The following is a 15788-nucleotide window of genomic DNA, read 5'->3' as shown; positions in this document are numbered from 1 at the left end:
TTCTAGTTTCAGTTCTAGTTCAGTTCTAGTTTCAGTTCTAGTTCAGTTCTAGTTCAGTTCTAGATCAGTTCTAGTTCTTCTGTATCTTCTAGTTCAGTTCTAGTTCAGTTCTAGTTCATTCTAGTTCAGTTCTAGTTCAGTTCTAGTTCAGTTCTAGTTCAGTTCTAGTTCAGTTGTAGTTCAGTTTCTAGTTCAGTTCTAGTTCAGTTCTAGTTCAGTTCTAGTTCAGTTCTAGTTCAGTTCTAGTTCAGTTCTAGTTCAGTTCTAGTTCAGTTCTAGTTCAGTTCTAGTTCAGTTCTAGTTCAGTTCTAGTTCAGTTCTAGTTCAGTTCTAGTTCAGTTCTAGTTCAGTTCTAGTTCAGTTCTAGTTCAGTTCTAGTTCAGTTCTAGTTCAGTTCTAGTTCAGTTCTAGTTCAGTTCTAGTTCAGTTCTAGTTCAGTTCTAGTTCAGTTCTAGTTCATTCTAGTTGCAGTTCTATGTTCTAGTTCAGTTCTAGTTCTAGTTCAGTTCTAGTTCAGTTCTAGTCAGTTCTAGTTCAGTTCTAGTTCAGTTCTAGTTCAGTTCTAGTTCAGTTCTAGTTCAGTTCTAGTTCAGTTCTAGTTCATTCTAGTTCATTCTAGTTCAGTTCTAGTTCAGTTCTAGTTCAGTTCTAGTTCAGTTCTAGTTCAGTTCTAGTTCATGCTAGTTCAGTTCTATTCAGTTCTAGTTCAGTTCTAGTTCAGTTCTAGTTCAGTTCTAGTTCAGTTCTAGTTCAGTTCTAGTTCAGTTCTAGTTCAGTTCTAGTTCAGTTCTAGTTCAGTTCTAGTTCAGTTCTAGTTCAGTTCTAGTTCAGTTCTAGTTCAGTTCTAGTTCAGTTCTAGTTCAGTTCTAGTTCAGTTCTAGTTCAGTTCTAGTTCAGTTCTAGTTCAGTTCTAGTTCAGTTCTAGTTCAGTTCTAGTTCAGTTCTAGTTCAGTTCTAGTTCAGTTCTAGTTCAGTTCTAGTTCAGTTCTAGTTCAGTTCTAGTTCAGTTCTAGTTCAGTTCTAGTTCAGTTCTAGTTCAGTTCTAGTTCAGTTCTAGTTCAGTTCTATTTTAGTTCTAGTTCAGTTCTTTTCATTTATTCTAAATTATTTTTTATATTTATTTTTTTTAATGTAAACCGCTCTTTAGATAATTCAATTACTATGCGGGTATAATATTTAAATATGTTTTAAAGAAAAATTAATATTTTTAATAACTATCAACAACTTAGGTATTTTAACCTAAAAAATAAAATTAAACAAAAACCTTGAATTTTGCATTGGAATTTATATTTTAAACCAAAAACATAAAAAAATACCCTCTCATTTTGATAAGTTTGGTATTTAAAAATAAAACTTACCAATTAAGGAAAATATTTAACACACACATATTCACACAATATCCGGCTTTTTATGTATCTATCAATGAAATAAAAACGAAAATTGCATAATTATTAAAAAAATATATTGATTTTATTTAAACTAAAGCGCAAAGAAAATAAAATATGCAGCTATTCGACATTGTTGTTATAAATTAAAAATTAAATGAATATTCATTAAAAAGCCAGATTGCCAAACATAATTTTTAAACTAAAACAAGATACATATTTAAAAAATGAAAAACAATTTGTTAAACTTTAAAAGATAATTAAATAAACAAAGAAACCCCACTTTTTAATCAACAACACCCTTATTAATGTAGTAAATTTAAAAATTAATGTTTTACATATAATTTCTTAACTCTTTATTAATTTTTTAAAGCAACTATATTAGCACTTATATGTTTTTTATGAAAAATTAAAGTAAGAAAAAAAATTTATAATAAATGTTTCATAAATTATGTATTTAAGTAAATAAAACCCCTGATATTAGTTAAATTAAGCCAATTTTGCAGTTTTAGAAACTTTAAATGTTGCTGCTGGCTGGTGCTAGTACTAGCACCTTAGTTAACTGGCCGTCTGTCCAGACACAAGAGCAATACTTATTGCTTAAGTCTTTCGTTTTTGTTTTTTTCCTTCGTTTTATAAACCACATATTTATATACTTTAGTTTATGGTTTCATTTATTTGCTATTATTTCATATTTATTTAACTAAATAAGTTATTAGTCGTTATTAATCTCAATTTAATGTTGCCCATAAAATATCGTAAACGAAAGTTATATTTTTGGTTTGGAACAAATTATTATGTAATTTATGTGTTAAGTTGTTATGCAATGTTTTTAGAGAAGGGAATTTCTTTGGTTAAAAGGTGTTTGTTAAAATATTACTTAATTTAATTAGTAATTAACAATATTGCTAAACAACATCAACAATCGGCTAGACTGTATACTGCAAACATGGAGATAGACTAGATTAGACTATAGACTAGAATAAACACTAGACTATAGACTTGGCTATAGGCTAGACTATACACTATACTATAGACTAGAATATAGACTAGACTATAGACTAGACTATATACTATACTAAAAACTAGACTACATACTAGACTATAGAATAGGCTATAGACTAAACTATAGAGACTGAAGATAAACTAACTATAGACTAAACTATAGACTAGACTATAGACTAGACTATAGACTAGACTTTAGACTAGACTATAGACTAGACTATAGAATAGACTATAGACTAGACTATAGACTAGACTATAGACTAGACTATAGACTAGACTATAGACTAGACTATAGACTAGACTATAGACTAGACTATAGACTAGACTATAGACTAGACTATAGACTAGACTATAGACTAGACTATAGACTAGACTATAGACTAGACTATAGACTAGACTATAGACTAGACTATAGACTAGACTATAGACTAGACTATAGACTAGACTATAGACTAGACTATAGACTAGACTATAGACTAGACTATAGACTAGACTATAGACTAGACTATAGAGACTAGACTATAGACTAGACTATAGACTAGACTATAGACTAGACTATAGACTAGACTATAGACTAGACTATAGACTAGACTATAGACTAGACTATAGACTAGACTATAGACTAGACTATAGACTAGACTATAGACTAGACTATAGACTAGACTATAGACTAGACTATAGACTAGACTATAGACTAGACTATAGACTAGACTATAGACTAGACTATAGACTAGACTATAGACTAGACTATAGACTAGACTATAGACTAGACTATAGACTAGACTATAGACTAGACTATAGACTAGACTATAGACTAGACTATAGACTAGACTATAGACTAGACTATAGACTAGACTATAGACTAGACTATAGACTAGACTATAGACTAGACTATAGACTAGACTATAGACTAGACTATAGACTAGACTATAGACTAGACTATAGACTAGACTATAGACTAGACTATAGACTAGACTATAGACTAGACTATAGACTAGACTATAGACTAGACTATAGACTAGACTATAGACTAGACTATAGACTAGACTATAGACTAGACTATAGACTAGACTATAGACTAGACTATAGACTAGACTATAGACTAGACTATAGACTAGACTATAGACTAGACTATAGACTAGACTATAGACTAGACTATAGACTAGACTATAGACTAGACTATAGACTAGACTATAGACTAGACTATAGACTAGACTATAGACTAGACTATAGACTAGACTATAGACTAGACTATAGACTAGACTATAGACTAGACTATAGACTAGACTATAGACTAGACTATAGACTAGACTATAGACTAGACTATAGACTAGACTATAGACTAGACTATAGACTAGACTATAGACTAGACTATAGACTAGACTATAGACTAGACTATAGACTAGACTATAGACTAGACTATAGACTAGACTATAGACTAGACTATAGACTAGACTATAGACTAGACTATAGACTAGACTATAGACTAGACTATAGACTAGACTATAGACTAGACTATAGACTAGACTATAGACTAGACTATAGACTAGACTATAGACTAGACTATAGACTAGACTATAGACTAGAGACTAGACTATAGACTAGACTATAGACTAGACTATAGACTAGACTATAGACTAGACTATAGACTAGACTATAGACTAGACTATAGACTAGGCTATAGACTAGACTAGTCTATAGACTAGACTAGTCTATAGACTAGACTATATACTAGACTATAGACTAGACTATATACTAGACTATAGACAAATTTTTTACTTGCTTTTAGAAAACTAATTTTTAATTGGACTTAGCAGTTTTTGCATTCTAACTAAATGTAGTTTATTTATGTCTAATTAAATTTAATCTTTATAAAATTACTCAAAATTGCTATTACATCAATATTAATTTTCTCTAATAATTATGGTTATTTTTATAATTTCTATTGTAAATAATCAAATAATTCTTATTACTAAATTATTAGCCTAAATTAAAATTAATTTTGAATTAAAATTTTGTCTTAATACAAAAATAAAATTTTGATGTTTTTTTTTAACTCGTGCCTAAAAAACGTGATGTATTTCAAGAAAATAATTAAACAAAATTCTCATTAAACTTGCAACTAGTGGGAGAATTATATTAAACAAATAAAGGTTAATAAAATAAATATTTAAATAAATAAATTTTCTAATTAAAATGCATTCATTAAAATGAAAGTATTGCAGTAAGAAACAAAAAAGACATTGAAATTTTATTTTATAAAAATAATAAAAATTAAAAAAAATTATTTTATTTTAATGAAATAAAGAAAATTTCGATTTAAAATATAAATAAATTTCTTCTCATGGGGTATAAGTTAAGACAAAATAAATTGAAATTAAAATGAAAAGAATTTAAAAAAGATTATAACTAAAAAATTTTTGGTATTCTTTTGTTAATTTGTTAAACAATTTAATTAACCTTTGTTTTTTAATATAATAATAATTTGATATTAATTAATAAATCTTTAAAATAAAACAAAAATTTGAAATGAAAAAAAAAAAACACAAATTTAAACCGGATATGGTTGCGGACCATTTGATTTCTATTCTCTAGTTTAGTTTAGCTTTTATAAAAAAAGAAAACAACAACTATAACTTAAAACAAAAGAACTCACAATTATTTTCAAATAAATAAAAGAAGTATAATTTAGTAAACATAGGCTTTTTGTTGCTTAATCATTTTCATGTGTCATTTCCTCTAGGGGGGGTTTTTTTCGACTTCCAAATCTTTTAGCTCACAATTAATCTTAGTTTTTTAAGGTCAAGTTAAAACAAGTAAGAGATTATAGTCGGTTTAGGCCGATCATATAATACCCTACAGCTGTTACAAAAAGTAAAATGTGATTTAGTTTTCATAAATAGATATTTGAATTGTACCTTACCTCAGATATACATACTTAAGTCATTCGTGGGGTTAGAATGAACGGAATATTTCTAAAATTCTTGAGGGTTATCAAGACTAGTATGCATCTTGGTTTTGCTGCTTTTTGTCGAGATACGAGAATATTAACATAATTATGAACTTGCTAGCCCTATTCGGCTTTTTATTGAATTATATTCAAAATTACGACCTGCAGTTTGATTACAAGATTTACATGGACGGACAGAAGGACGGACATAGCTAAATCGACTCAGAAAATGACTCTAAGCCGATTTATATACTTAAAGACAAATATTATTGTGGGTTACAAGAATAAAGAGGCTACTCCAATACTTCTAGTCTGGCCGGGACAACAAAAAAATGGTTACAGTCGACTGCCTGGCTTAGTCCTTGCATAGATTGAAAGAGGTCAAACCAGAGCACCGCATAATCTGGTACTACGGGTGGCCAGTTGCCCGCTGATGTACTGTAAAGTCTATATTAGGCCATCTCATCTGCTTGGTTGTAAACAGAAGTGATGTTTTAACATATCGAAAGTTAAGCAACGGGTCAGCAATGGTCAGAGATTAGTACTTCAGCAAAGTGTTTGTACATGGACCAGCCCAAGCCATGTACAAAAATTGCCACCTCAGTTCTTCCTCAAGTCTACCAAGTGGATAAAAAAGACCACCGTGGGGTAGGGCATCATGCCAGGTACTCACGTAAAGTACTCGACATTAATTTGTGCGTTACAAACATCAGCACAAACCCAATATACCATTCCCCACTAAAGAGGTGTAGGGTATAAACAGATTTAAGTTGTTCTTTTAAATGATGTTACTATAATTAAATATTTCTTAATTTTATACTTGAATTTTTTTGGATTGAATTTTGTCGGATTGTGTACAACATAGTTGTAATTTGTCCTAGAACTTATTGTGGTTGTTGTTGAGAATTTATTTAAATTTTATTTTGTGCTTAAACATACATAAATTATTTTAAATTTTCTTAGTAACATCATGTCATTTGTAAGTTGATTATAATCATTATGGTTTTTTTATTTTGATTTTTTTTGCCAAGACCAAAACCATTGTTGCTTTTGGCTTATTACTGAAGAGTTTCTTCTATGATTGTGCAACAACTAAGAAGACACAGTGGTAGAAACACTAAATAAACCAAAATCCTAATTGCATCTACAACATCACAAAAGATTAAAAAACAGCTTTTTTATCAAATATTTGTTCAAAATTTTCAATATTATTCAAAAATTTTAACATTTGTCTAATAAGGCCCACTGTACCACAATTTCAACAATATCTGTCATTACCCAGTAATTTTCTTGTTCATTGTTTAGACTTTTAACTACATCCTGTCGTCATCCAAACAAATACATTTTATTGTTTTATTTAACTAATTCTCTCATCTATCTCTCTGTTTTTCTTTTAGGTGTTTATGCGCTCCCGTACATCTGCTACGCACCCCAGAAGATCTCGAACCTATTGCGCTTAAAGCTTTGCAGCTTGAGAGAGCACGCTCTTTAACCGCCTGCGATGATGATCATGTAGAGAGCGCCACTGCCACCACTTATGATGTTTGCCCACCGAGTAAATATCGTTTGCCTACTGGTGAATGTAATAATGTATCGCATCGTAAATGGGGTGCTCGTGGTGATGTTTTCCTACGTTTATTGGCGCCTGACTATGCCGATGGCATTAGTCAGCCCAGAAGTTCGCATGGTACCCATGCTTTACCCGATGCTGAGTTCGTCATTGAACAACTGCAAAAACATATTGATCCTGAAGTCAGACATCCTCATATTACCGCTATGTTACCGGCTTGGGGTCAATTATTGGCCAATGATTTGATAGAGGTCAGTCAGCTGCCGATGGAAGGTAAATGTTGTAAATCTTCAACAGAACGTAATCCAGACGAAGTTGAACAATGCTATGTACGTTCTGGTGCGGATTGTAAGGAATACAGACGTTCAGCACCCGGCTTTGATTCAGAATCTTGCTCTAAACGTAAGTTGGATTGAGGTAATTCCTCCATATTCCCTCTCCTTTTAACTTGATTTAATTATTTTCATTAGATAAACGTGAACAAATGAATGTAGCTTCTGCCTATATTGATGCCAGTGGTTTGTATGGTTCCACCATGCAAGATTATCAGGAAATTCGCACTTATATTAGTGGTGGTGTTAAGGTACATGCCTGTAAGTATTGCACAGTTCCAGGTGCCACAGGTGCTTTGCATCGTGCTTTGTTACAAGAACACAATCAAATTGCCGAACAATTGGCTCATTTGAATTCGGACTGGTCCGAAGAGGATGTATTTTTGGAAACCAAACGCATTATTACTGCTCAAATTCAACATATTACTTACAACGAATTTTTACCCTTGGTTTTGGGTCAAGAAACTACAGCCAAAGAAGGTTTAAGGTGAGTTGCAATATTAACTGTGCAGTTTAGATTCTCGCTGAGAAAAATTAATTTTCAATCCGTGAATCTAAGATAATAATTATTTGTGTCTTATATATGGAAAAACTGTTTCATTAAAATTTTGTTAATATTTTAGACTTGCTGCTGAAAAACACTCGACCAACTATTCCAGTACAAATCGTGGTGGTATTTATAATGAATTTGCTACCAGCGCCATGCCTGCCTTTTTGACCATGTATCCTCCAGAAATGGTAACTTTCTAATAAATCTTATTATTCTTCAAATTGTAATCCTTTTCATTTATATCTTTAGCTTTCCTATACCATGTCCTCTTCACAACTATTGTCCGTAGCTGCTTTACAAAAATCTCTAATACCCGCGACCGCCAACAAAGAAGGCTGGACTGATTTAGCTTTGGCTATACATCGTGCTCGTGATCATGGTATTCCTTCCTATGTTGAGGCTTTGGATTTGTGTGAAAAACGTTTCACTGATAATGCCAATATAACTTTCGATAACTTGCACAAATACTCACGCATTCCAGAAGAACATATTACCACTTTAAGGGATATTTATCAAACAGCCAATGATGTGGATTTGTTGACGGGTGCTCTCTTGGAAGATCCTGCTGTAGGTGCCTTATTTGGTCCCACTGTTTCCTGTTTGTTGTCTTTGCAATTTGAACAACTTAAGAAAACTGATCGTTTCTGGTATGAAAATGATTTGCCTCCCTCCTCATTTACTTTGGATCAGTTAAAGGCTATCAGACAGACTACTTTGTCCGGCTTGTTGTGTGCATCCAATCAAGTGCATGAGGCCCAATCGAAGGCTTTCATTAGAGAAGATAATTTCTTGTAAGTTTGAGTAAATGTTTAAACATTTGATTTATTTATTAATTGGGTTTATTCTTTTGTTATATAGAAATACTTTGTTGAAATGTGATCAAATCCATAAATTTGATTTACGTCCCTGGTTGAATAATCCCGAGGAAGAAGAATCTATTGAACATGTTGAAATTGAACCTGTAGTCAAGGAAGTTATGAGTGAATTGAATCCCGAACTCTTGGAGGCAGCTGTCGAAAGAGCTAAGATCGAATTGGAAGAACGTAAACGTTTTGAATATGAATCCTGGATGGCACGTAAGTTAAAACTTTATTTTCTTCATAGACAGGTTATTTATTTGTTCTCTTTTTTCTCTTAATTATAGAGGGTGGCATTAGCGCCAAATCTCCTGATGGTGTAGCCGCTTCTTTCAGCAAGGCTAGCCGCAATGCTTTATTATTGGCCAACTCTTCGTTGATGTTTGAATTGGCTTCCAATGAGATTTTGAATACTTTAACCTCCATTAATAGACGTAAACGTCAAGTCTTTGATTCTGGCTTGCACTTCAATCGCAATGAGTTGACCGAAACTTTACAAACCATTGATATTAATAGCTTCTTACAAAATCGACCAGTCAAAGATGAATGTGATGATCCACCAGTAGCCTGTGATACTACTACACCGTTCCGTACTTTCAGCGGTTATTGTAATAATTTGCGCAATCCCAACTGGGGCAAATCTTTAACAACCTTCTCTCGTCTTTTGCCGGCTCAATATGATGATGGTATTTCCAAACCAAGGCTATTAGCTATTACTGGAGCTCCTCTTCCTAATCCCAGAACTATTTCCACTGTTATTCATCCTGATATTTCTAATCTACACACCCGTTACTCTTTGATGGTGATGCAGTATGCTCAATTCTTGGATCACGATTTGACTTTGACACCCATTCACAAAGGTTTCCACGAATCTATTCCCAGCTGTAGAAGATGTGACTCTAAGCAAACTGTACATCCAGAATGTAATCCCTTCCCTGTGCCGGCCGGTGATTACTATTATCCTGAAGTGAATGTTACCAGCGGTGAACGTTTGTGTTTCCCCTCTATGAGATCTTTGCCTGGACAATTGACTTTGGGTCCTCGTGATCAAATCAATCAAAATACTCACTTTTTGGATGCGTCTATGGTCTATGGTGAAAATCCCTGCTTGGCAAACAAATTGCGTGGCTTCAATGGTCGTTTGAACTCTACCATCCATCCTGTAAGAGGCAAGGAGTTGTTGCCCCAAACTAATAGCAATCCCGAATGTAAATCACGTAGCAATCTCTGCTTTATTGCCGGTGATGAACGTTCATCCGAACAGCCAGGTCTTACCGCAATTCATACGATCTTCCTACGTGAACACAATCGTATTGTTGAGGGCTTGAGAGGTGTTAATCCTCACTGGACTGGTGATCAATTGTATCATCATGCTAGACGTATTGTTAGTGCCCAAGTTCAACATTTGACATTCAATGAGTTCCTACCACGTATTCTCAGTTGGAATGCCGTCAATTTGTATGGTTTGAAATTGTTGCCTCAAGGTTATTACAAGGATTACAATCCATCATGTTCACCCATTATCTTCAATGAATTTGCTACCGCTGCCTTCCGTATTGGTCACTCGCTGTTGAGACCTCATATTCCTCGTTTAAGTCCTCAGCATCAACCCGTTGATCCTCCAATTTTGTTGCGTGATGGTTTCTTCAGAATGGATGCTTTATTGCAGGTGATTATTTGTGTGGAATTAATTAAAGATTTAAGAAGAATTTTATTAATTTGTTGTTCTTTTTTCCTTTCTTTAATGAAGCCTGGCATTATTGATGAAATTATGCGTGGTTTGGTGGCTACTCCTATGGAAACATTGGATCAATTTATTACCGGTGAAGTTACTAACCATTTGTTCGAAGATCGCAAGATTCCCTTCTCTGGAGTGGATTTGATTGCATTGAATATTCAAAGAGGTAAGTTGGTCTAAATGTGGCCTCCAACTTTAATTGGAACTTTTCTCTAGAACGATCCGAATCCATATTTTTTATAGTCTAGCAGAAAGGAATATAGGGTATTCAATAGTGTCGGCTATACAATGGTGTATTTTCTGGATTGTTGTCTATACTGAAGTCTTGTATATACTCCCGACTATACTCTGGCATATAGTTTGGACTACAGCCTAGTCTATTGTCCTAAAGTCTTGATAATAGTTAAGTCTGTAGAGTGGACTATAGTGTAGTCAATAGTCTTTAGCATGAACTATAGTCCAGTCTATATGAACTATAGTCTGGATGTGTAGTCAGGACTGCATCCTGAATTATTTCTAGTCAATAGTCAGGACTGCAGATCAGAATCTAGGACAAACAATACTCTATTTTAACCCATTTCATTTATAGTTTTTGTTATCTTAAACGAGTCCAAAATCTAACCTATTGCTTTCTATTTTAGGTCGCGATCATGGCCTTCCTTCCTATAACAACTATCGTGCCTTGTGTAATTTGAAGAGAGCCTCAAACTGGAACGATTTAAGTCGTGAAATACCCACTGAAGTTATTAATCGTTTTAAGAAAATCTATCCTACTGTTGATGATATTGATCTATTCCCTGGCGCTATGACTGAAAGACCTTTACAAGGCGGTTTAGTAGGACCCACATTGGCCTGTATCATTGGTATACAATTCAGACAGTTGAGAAAATGTGATAGATTCTGGTGAGTTTTGGAAAAAACTGAAAATCTAAAGAATGAAACTAATTTTAATATTTATGTTAAAGGTATGAAAATCAAAATCCTGAAGTTAAATTTACTGAAGCCCAATTGGCTGAAATTCGTAAGACCACCTTGGCTAAGATTACTTGTGAAAATTTGGAAATTCCCGGTGATATGCAACGTGCTGCTTTCGATTTGCCCAGTAACTTCTTGTAAGTTTAAGAATAAATCATTTTGGATAGACATTTGTTAACTCAATATCTTTTTTTATCTACTTGCAGAAATCCTCGTGTACCTTGTCACTCTATGCCTCAAATTGATTTGAGTGCTTGGCGCGAAAATGTTCAAGGCTGTCAAATTGGCAATCGTCATGTAAGAGTAGGAGAATCTGCCTTCCCCTCACCCTGTACCAGCTGTGTTTGTTCCACAGAAGGAGTAAGTTTATCATAGAATATTTTTGTAAAATAATTTATTAATTTTTTCTTGTTTTTCTAAACTTAGGCCCAATGTGCTTCTCTGCGCATTACCGATTGCGGTCAACTGATTAGACAATGGCCCAAAGAAGCTATTCTACGCGATGAAGTCTGCAATTCGCAATGTGGTATTTACCTCAATGGTCAAAATGGCAATTTCAATGCCCAGTCACGTCAATCGCAAGTACCACCCTCACGTGTACAACGCTCAAGGCCTCAAAATCTATTCAAATTTCCCGATCTTACACCCTTCATAGCATCATTGTAAACTTAAGACAACAACAAAAAAACACGAAACTTAAACTTTAAACTTAGAAAATAATTTAAAAACTGAAAGAAACTACAAATCACAACAAAATCCAATATGTCCGCCATTAGTTAAAGTAGACATTCGAGTCCCTGAAAACGGAGGCTTTAAAGTATAAAACGAAATGTTTACTTAATTTCTTTCAAACTTAGGTAATTAATAAATTTTATATAATTAATGTACATAAAATAATAATTTGTTATTGTAAGTAAGAAAATTACATTTCACTTTAATTAAATAATTTTCTTAAAACATAAAACATAAAGAAAATGTAAATAGTTTTAAATTATCTTAAAGTTTCTAAACGAGAAAAAAACTTTAAATTTTAAGCATTAAACGTCAAGAAAAGAGAAGGAATTTTAGTTACTTCATGTTAATTTTATTATATTTTTTTATATAAAAATATTTGTTATAAACATTAAAGACTTATTATGTATGCACTTTATATAATAACTACATATATAAATTTACCATAAACTCTTACACCATTTCCTATATAAGTAACAAAAAAAAAAAAACAAAATCATTTTCATTTTTCCCACTTGACTCTTTTCTTGAAATGGTGTTTGTAACTACATATGTATTTAATAATATTCCTACTTTTCTTTATATCACTATCACTTTCCAAATCATGTCTCCTAATGATTCTAGTTCCATTTAACTGCCCACTTTTTAATGCATAAAAACAAAAACAACTTTAGTTTGTATAAACCAAGAAAACTTATTACATTTCTTATATAACTATGTACTTGTACTTATTTCCTTTTTAGATTTCAATGCATTTCTTTTGCTTATTTATTGATATTTTATAATTAAAACTAAAAACAAAACAAAAAACGATATTGTATAATAATGATAAATATATATTTTTTTAATAATAGTTTTCCACGATAATTAATAAATAAATTTTAATATAAGGATAAATGAAATGTTTTTAATTAGAGTTACTAACAACTGAAGAAGAAGAAGAAGAAGTCTCCCAGACAACTGGAACCTGTATTTTCCAGTAAAATCAATCATGTCAATTCAGTGACACCTGTATAGTACAACAGAATTTCTCAATTTTAGATATCTGCTCTTCATTCTACCAAAAACGCCAATACAAACGTTATACTAATATATGCTGAACTATAATGTGGTTTAGAATCTGGTCTTTGTATAATCTAAACTATAGTGTAATCTGTCAATAGTCTAGTCTTAATTCGGTAGTATAACCGATAGTCTAGAAAATATATCTTTCTAGTATTTATTCAAGTTTAGTCTAGTCTATAGCCTAGTTTATAATCTAATGTCGAGTCTATAGTTTAGTATATAGCGTAGTCTGTAGTCTAGTCTATGGACTGGAATATAGTGTAGATTATAGTCAAGTCGTTGGTGTAGTATATAGTCTAGTCTACAGTTTAGTCTACAGCCTAGACTGTAGTCCAGTCCATGATCTACTCATTAGTCTAATATAGTGTCTACTCTTGTCGATAGTCTAGGGTATAGTCTACTCTTTTTTCTAATCTATGGACTAACCTATAGAATACCCTAAAGTCCAGTTTATAATCTAGACTATAACCTAGTCCTTGGTCTGGTGTAGGCTATAATCTACTCTATAGTCTTGAATCAAGTCTATGGACTAGTCTATAGCCTAGTCCAGTCGTTTTTCTATTATATATTCTAGCACATATTCCAGTTTATAGCCTAGTAGTACAGTCTAGTGAACAGTCTAGTCTATGATCTTGCCTATAGTCTAGTCTATAGCCTATTTTATAATCTAGTCTATCGGCTAGACTATAGTATGGTCTATAGTCAAGTCTATAATTTAGACGATAATCTAGCCTGTGGTCTAGTCTTTACTCTAGTCTGTGGTGTAGACTATAGTGTAGTCACTATTTTAGTAAATACTCTAGTCTAGAGTCAAGTCTAATCTGCGGTCTATAGTCTAGTGGTTATTCAATTTTCTAGTCTAGAGTCTGGTACAATCTGCAGTCTATAGTCTAGTATTTAGTTTAATCTATGGATTTACTTTTATTTTAGTCTATAGTCTAAGTTACTGTCTAATCTGTAGTCTAATTAATAGTCTAATCTAGTCTATATTCTAGTGTTAATGTCCGTATTTAGGAAGAAGTCTATATTCTATTTTATAGTCTAGTATATAATCTATTCTATAGACTAGTCTAGTCCACAGTTTAATTATAAGTCTTGTCGATAATCTAGCCTATAGTATAGTATTTACTCTAGTCGATAGTCTAGTCTGTGGTCTAGTCCATGGTATAATCTCTAGTCTAGTTTATAGGCTTACTCTAGTAGATAATCTAGTCTATATTTTAGTCTGTGGTCTAGACTATAGTGTTGTCAATAGTCTAGTCTATGGTTTAGTCATTACTCTAGTCTAGACGATAGACTGCGGTCTATAGTCTAGTCTTTATTCTATTCTATGGACTAGCTTATAAGCCAGTCTATAGTATAATCTATTGTCTAATCTATAGTATAATCAATAGTCTAATTTATAGTCTTGTCTTTATTCTACTTTTGAAGTCCACATAGTCTATAGTCCAGTATATAGTCTAGTCTATAGTTTGGATTATTGTCTTCTTTAATAATATACCTTTGTATATCTTTTTTTGCCAAAATCAAATAAAATTTTAAATTACAGTCATAACATACCTTAAGGCTGGTAAAAATATTTGAGTCAGCCGGTTATCTAAAATGTAAACAAGGTGACTCAAATACTTTTTACATCCCTAACGTATGCTATGAGTTTTAATTTAAGAAATTTACTTGCTCTCCTTTCTCATATTCTGTAAGCCTGGTATTAAGAAATCAATTTTGAGTAAAATTCAAGTTGGAAATTTTTGCACAACTTTTTATTGATGACGTCACCAGCAGTGATGATAATTTTCATCAACATTGTAGTGGAAGCTTAATAAAATTACTAACATTTAGAAAAGTTTTTTTACAAATAAATTGTATATAAAATAAATAAATTAAAATGCATGTAATTTGTTGTATTTTTTTTTTAATTAAAAACAACATTTATTTTTTTATAAAAACGATTTTTATTAAGTTTACTTTTTATATTTTAATAATTTTGTTTTATTTAGTTTTTGCTAAAAATTGTATTATAAATATTATTTTTATAAAAATAAATTGAGTTTTTGCTACATTAATAAATTCCATTATTAGTATATATCATTGTTAATTACATTAAAGCTTTTTTATATAATGTTTAATTATTTTGTTAAAGAATGTTTTTGGATGCTGGTAAATTGGTGAAAAGGATATGTTGAAAAATGCCTGTAAAGAAGGTTTTTATATGAATTAGTTGATATATAAGAAACATATTAAATATAGAATTTAAACTTTTACCTCAAACTTTGTGTATACTGACATCAATCATATTTCCTTAGAGGAATCTAAAAAGAAACAAAAAAATTGAATTGTAAAGTATTAATTAAAAATTTTTAAAGTTTGTTATATAATAAAGACATAGTCTATAGCCAAGTATAATGTCTCATCTCTAGTCTAGTTTACAGTCTAGTCTATAGTTTAGTCTATTGCCTAGTGAAAGAAAAGTTTAGACAATATAACATAAAAGGTAAAATTTTTGTCACAACTTGGTCCAAAGGTCTATAGTCTATTCTATAGTCTAGTCTATAGTCTATTCTATAGTCTAGTCTATAGTCTAGTCTATAGTCTAGTCTATAGTCTAGTCTATAGTCTAGTCTATAGTCTA

The 15788-nt window shown here is 31.8% G+C and overlaps 1 protein-coding gene across 1 annotated transcript in view; it reads left to right on the top strand.

Annotated features, from left to right (window-relative positions):
- Positions 1–12082, top strand: part of LOC111678642 — a 48798-nt gene extending 36716 nt beyond the window's left edge. The window contains exons 2-12 of the mRNA XM_023440048.2: positions 6738–7312; positions 7381–7729; positions 7866–7980; positions 8042–8583; positions 8651–8868; positions 8937–10318; positions 10400–10553; positions 11029–11290; positions 11353–11499; positions 11569–11722; positions 11789–12082. Coding sequence (XP_023295816.2) covers positions 6738–7312; positions 7381–7729; positions 7866–7980; positions 8042–8583; positions 8651–8868; positions 8937–10318; positions 10400–10553; positions 11029–11290; positions 11353–11499; positions 11569–11722; positions 11789–12028 — 4138 coding nt within the window. The 3' untranslated portion in view covers positions 12029–12082. The remainder of the gene's footprint in view (positions 1–6737; positions 7313–7380; positions 7730–7865; positions 7981–8041; positions 8584–8650; positions 8869–8936; positions 10319–10399; positions 10554–11028; positions 11291–11352; positions 11500–11568; positions 11723–11788) is intronic.
- The last annotated feature ends 3706 nt before the right edge of the window (positions 12083–15788 follow it).

The sequence above is a fragment of the Lucilia cuprina genome, chromosome 2 (genome assembly GCF_022045245.1).
Source record: "Lucilia cuprina isolate Lc7/37 chromosome 2, ASM2204524v1, whole genome shotgun sequence".
Lineage (NCBI taxonomy): Eukaryota > Metazoa > Arthropoda > Insecta > Diptera > Calliphoridae > Lucilia > Lucilia cuprina.
Note: the sequence above shows the minus strand (reverse complement) of the source record. Positions and strands in the feature narration are given on the sequence as shown.